The sequence below is a fragment of the Triticum aestivum genome, chromosome 3B, assembly GCF_018294505.1.
Source record: "Triticum aestivum cultivar Chinese Spring chromosome 3B, IWGSC CS RefSeq v2.1, whole genome shotgun sequence".
Taxonomy (NCBI): domain Eukaryota; kingdom Viridiplantae; phylum Streptophyta; class Magnoliopsida; order Poales; family Poaceae; genus Triticum; species Triticum aestivum.
This window is the reverse complement of record NC_057801.1, coordinates 685,239,799-685,243,679: the sequence shown is the minus strand read 5'-3', so window position 1 is coordinate 685,243,679 and position 3,881 is coordinate 685,239,799. Positions and strand designations below refer to the sequence as shown.

The 3,881-nt window shown below is 51.0% G+C and overlaps 1 protein-coding gene across 1 annotated transcript; it reads right to left on the bottom strand.

Moving 5' to 3' along the window:
• Window positions 1-348: 348 nt before the first annotated feature.
• On the bottom strand, window positions 349-2,167 carry LOC123071726 (uncharacterized). The gene is made up of 3 exons (XM_044495312.1): window positions 1,306-2,167; window positions 1,148-1,206; window positions 349-1,048 (listed from the first exon to the last, which is right to left on the bottom strand). Exons 1-3 carry the CDS (start codon window positions 1,709-1,711, stop codon window positions 794-796), a joined length of 720 nt encoding a protein of 239 aa, XP_044351247.1. The 5' UTR covers window positions 1,712-2,167; the 3' UTR covers window positions 349-793.
• Window positions 2,168-3,881: the final 1,714 nt, after the last annotated feature.

The following is a 3,881-nucleotide window of genomic DNA, read 5'->3' as shown; positions in this document are numbered from 1 at the left end:
ATTTGCATGAATTTTTAAATGCATTTTTATTTTAAAATGTGTGTACTGAAAAAGTCCTTCGTGGTGGACTTTTTACAGACCAAAGTGCACTGCATTTTTTGCATGTTTTTAAATACATTTTGTTTGTAATGGACTGTGCTGAGGAGTCCTTCCCAGTGGACTTTTTTCAAGACCAAAGTGCACCGCATTTGCATGATTTTTTAAATGCATTTTTTAAAAGGTGTGTGCTAAAAAGTCCTTTTGTAGTGGACTTTTTGGTAGACCAAAGTGCACTGCATTTTTCATGTTTTTTAAATGCATTTTTGTTTGATGTTCCAAATTCGTAGTGGATTTTGCACTGCACCAAACTTTCCGGAACTGCATTATTTTCATGTTCCAAATCCGCACACAAGTCAAATCTATACTGCGTTGTCGAGAGTAAGGAATTACATGGTTTTTCTTTTCCCTATTTTTACATACTAAATCATAGCGAAGTACAGAAACACAAACCCAAAATTGCATTGTAGCACTAAAGGAACCACATCCACTGCACTTCAAACTGTTGTGAACGCACGCAAGGGATAACTTTTTCTGAACTGCACGGGGCTGCTATTGAATCAGGTGTCAGCTGCTTTCGAAGGACACCCAGGAGAGCAGTTCGCCCAGGATCTTCATGCAGCGCAGTTGTCCGGGTGTTGTAGTGCGTTTACTCCATGGCAGATGCGGGACTGCTTAAGAAGTTAATTTGTTTCAGAGTTGTTTTCTTTTCTTTTCTTCTCTGGTTTTTCTTAAGTGAACAACATAGGAGATTTTTTTATCTAACTAACGGTACACCGAACGACATCAAAACTGTAGTGCTGCACACAGGCAAAATCTGAAGAAAAAAGGTCCTGAGCTGTAATAGAACCAGAACACCGGCGCCTGCCAAACAAATTTTGAAGATGCAAGAGACGGCGCCTGCAAGTGCACTGCATATGGAGTCGTCGATGGCCGCGTGCTGCTCATAGCGGAGAGGAGGAATGAAGTAGTTCGCTGTTTCGTCGGACGACTTGGCGAAAGTGAGCTGCATCTGAACAAAAAATATCTCCCGACGGAGTGAGCAGGACTGCCGTAGTTTTTCACCTTCGTGGCCAACACAGAAATTGCAGAGAGATCAGCCGGTTCTTACCAGCGATTTAGACTCCTGCACGTCAGCCTGGATGTCGGACAGCTTCTGCTGCTTCTTCTCTGGTGAAGGGAATAGGCAAAGAAATTGAGATCAAGATACAGAAGAAACAACTGGGACATGGGGTTCTAGCGAGAGAGAGGGGGGTCGTGCGTGCGTACCGCTGTCTACGGCGGAGGCGGCCGTGCACTTGCGGGAGAGGGCGGCGGGGATCTCGCTGCACATGAAGGGGTCAACTGCACTGCAGTCATGTGGTCGGTGAACCTCACGATGTGGACCGGCAAACGGCCAAGAAGTGCTCTCCTCGCCATGCTTGCAGGAGGCCCTCGGGTCTCGGGGGTGAACGGCCAGCGACCGGTGGTGGCATCGGCTGTGGCGGCCGGATCCACCGCTGGCGCCTCGTTGGGGCTCGTGGCGACCGGATCCAGCGATGGGTGCCAGCTCGTGGAGGCGGCGCAATGGGGCAGGCCGAGGTCGGGCAGGGCGGTGCTGCACGGGACAGCGGCCAATGGTGGAGCAGGCAAGGGCTGCATGGATCCAGGGCGGAGGAGGCAGGGACTGCGCCATGTGCTTTTTTTGGATCCAGGGGTGAAAAAGGTGAGGATGTGGGGCGGCGTTGCGGCGGCCATATGGGTCTCGTCGCGGCGGCGGCGCGTCGCTTGACGGGGCCGGAATCGAAGCGGGAGAAGAGGGGTAAGAGCATGGGCGCGCACGGGTGGCGCGACGCCAGTGGGGGGAAGAAGCTGGATACGGGTGGGTTGGCGCCGGCAGGGGAAGAAGTTGGATCGGGAGAGGGCGGCACCAGCGAGGGGAGAAGGTGGATTGGGGGAGGGCAGCGCCGGCGGGGAAAGAAGGTGAATCGGGGGAGGGCGGCGCCGGCGAGGGAAGAAGGTGGATCAAGGGAGGGTGACGGTGGCGGGGCAGAAGGTGGATCGGGAGGAGGGGAGTCGTGGTAGATAGAGGTGGGGTGCGCGAGAGGAGGAGGCCGATGGGGTTTGGTTGGGAAGGAATCGTGGGTGTGGGGGGCGAGTGGGGGTGTTAGCAGAATAAGAAAGTGGTGTGCAGAATAAGACTCTTAAGGGTGTTATCATAATAGACCTATCCTATATATATATATATATATATGAACAAAAAAAATTAAACTAATAAAAATGAAAAAAACAGAGCCGGGGCGGCGCGGCGGCTCACAGCGGGGGCGGCTAGCGATGACGATGGTGACAGTGGGGGCGGCGAGGGCGCCGGCACGCGGGGGCGGGACGGTGCAGGGGCTCGGGGCGGCACGCGGTGATGGGGACGGCGGTCTCAGGCGGCACACGACAACAGGGACGAGGAGGGTGGGCTCAGGGAGGCACGCGGCGACGGGGACGAGGACGGCGCGGGCTCAGGGAGGCCGGCGATGAGGACGGCGCGGGCTCGGGGAGGCGACGGCCTTGGCGACGGCGGCGGTGACGGCGAGGTGGAGCAGCCTGGCGGCGTCGAGGAGGTCGACATCGTCGGGGGCAACTGGCGATGAAATTCTGAATTTTTGCAAAGTGTTTGCTTATATAGCAAAGCCATTGGTCCCGGTTCGTGAAACCAACCGGGACTAATGCATCCTTTAGTCCTGGTTGGTGCCACCAACCGGGACCAAAGGCCTCTTTTCGGCAGCCCAAAGGGCGGGAAGTGGCGGCCTTTGGTACCGGTTGGTGCCACCAACCGGGACCAATGCCCCCCCTTTAGTCCCGGTTGGTGCCACCAACCGGGACCAAAGGCCCCTGTGCTGCCCGCGTCGGGGCCAAAGTTTAGTCCCACCTCGCTAGTTGAGAGGGGCGCGCGGTGGTTTATAAGCCCCACTGCGGCACCCCTCTCGAGTTCCTCTCCACCGCAGGCTTTCTGACCTACTTGATATTGCTTTGCCTGATGGGCCTTCTGGGCCTACTGCGGGCCTGAATCCTGGCCCATGTAAGGTTTCTAGTCGTATTCAGGCCGTGGGGGCCCAGTAGGAGGCATTTTTTGTTTTTTAGTTTTCTTTACTTATTGTTGCTATTTTTATTTTTTTTCCAGTTTTTTGTTTTGTTTTCTACATTATTTATTTTCTTTTGTTTTTTGCTTTATTTTTTAATTCTTTTTGCTTTTAGTTTTACGAAAATTATAAACTTTCTGTTAGTGCCATTAGTTTTCAAATTTGAAAACACTTTTTTTGTTTTATTGTTTTCTTTCTTGCTTTATTTTTTTTTGTTTCTACTTACAACAAAATACTTATTGTTGCTATTTTTAATTATTACAAGGGCTGAACCATAAGACATTAAAGCATTTCAAATGAATTCTGAAAAAGTTGAAAGTTGGCATGGTATCATAAATTGACCCACATAGCATGTGCATGTACAAAACGGACAATGGTATCATACTCGTCAGTTACAAAGTTGGCATGATATCATCATAATAGTTGCGGGAGAAAGTCTTCACTTTTTCTTCGCTTGTGTCATTTGCTTATTGCGTCGTAACCATGGATAAGCTTCATCGTTTATCAGGATGCTGGGGTCAGCCTTGACTTTGAAGGGAGGAATTTCATGAAACTTTTCATAATCTTCAGACATGTCTGTCTTGCCCTCCACTCCCACGATGTCCCTTTTTCCTGAAAGAACTATGTGGCGCTTTGGCTCATCGTATGATGTATTCGCTTCCTTATCTTTTCTCTTTCTCGGTCTGGTAGACATGTCCTTCACATAGATAACCTGTGCCACATCATTGGCTAGGA

Excerpts from the sequence above, each read along its gene's own strand:
- LOC123071726 (XM_044495312.1), bottom strand. The coding sequence starts at position 1,711 with ATGGCGCAGTCCCTGCCTCCTCCGCCCTGGATCCATGCAGCCCTTGCC. Across the intron at positions 1,207-1,305 it reads CGCCTCCGCCGTAGACAGCG|AGAAGAAGCAGCAGAAGCTG; the intron begins GTACGCACGCAC and ends TCCCTTCACCAG. Across the intron at positions 1,049-1,147 it reads TGCAGGAGTCTAAATCGCTG|ATGCAGCTCACTTTCGCCAA; the intron begins GTAAGAACCGGC and ends TTTTTTGTTCAG.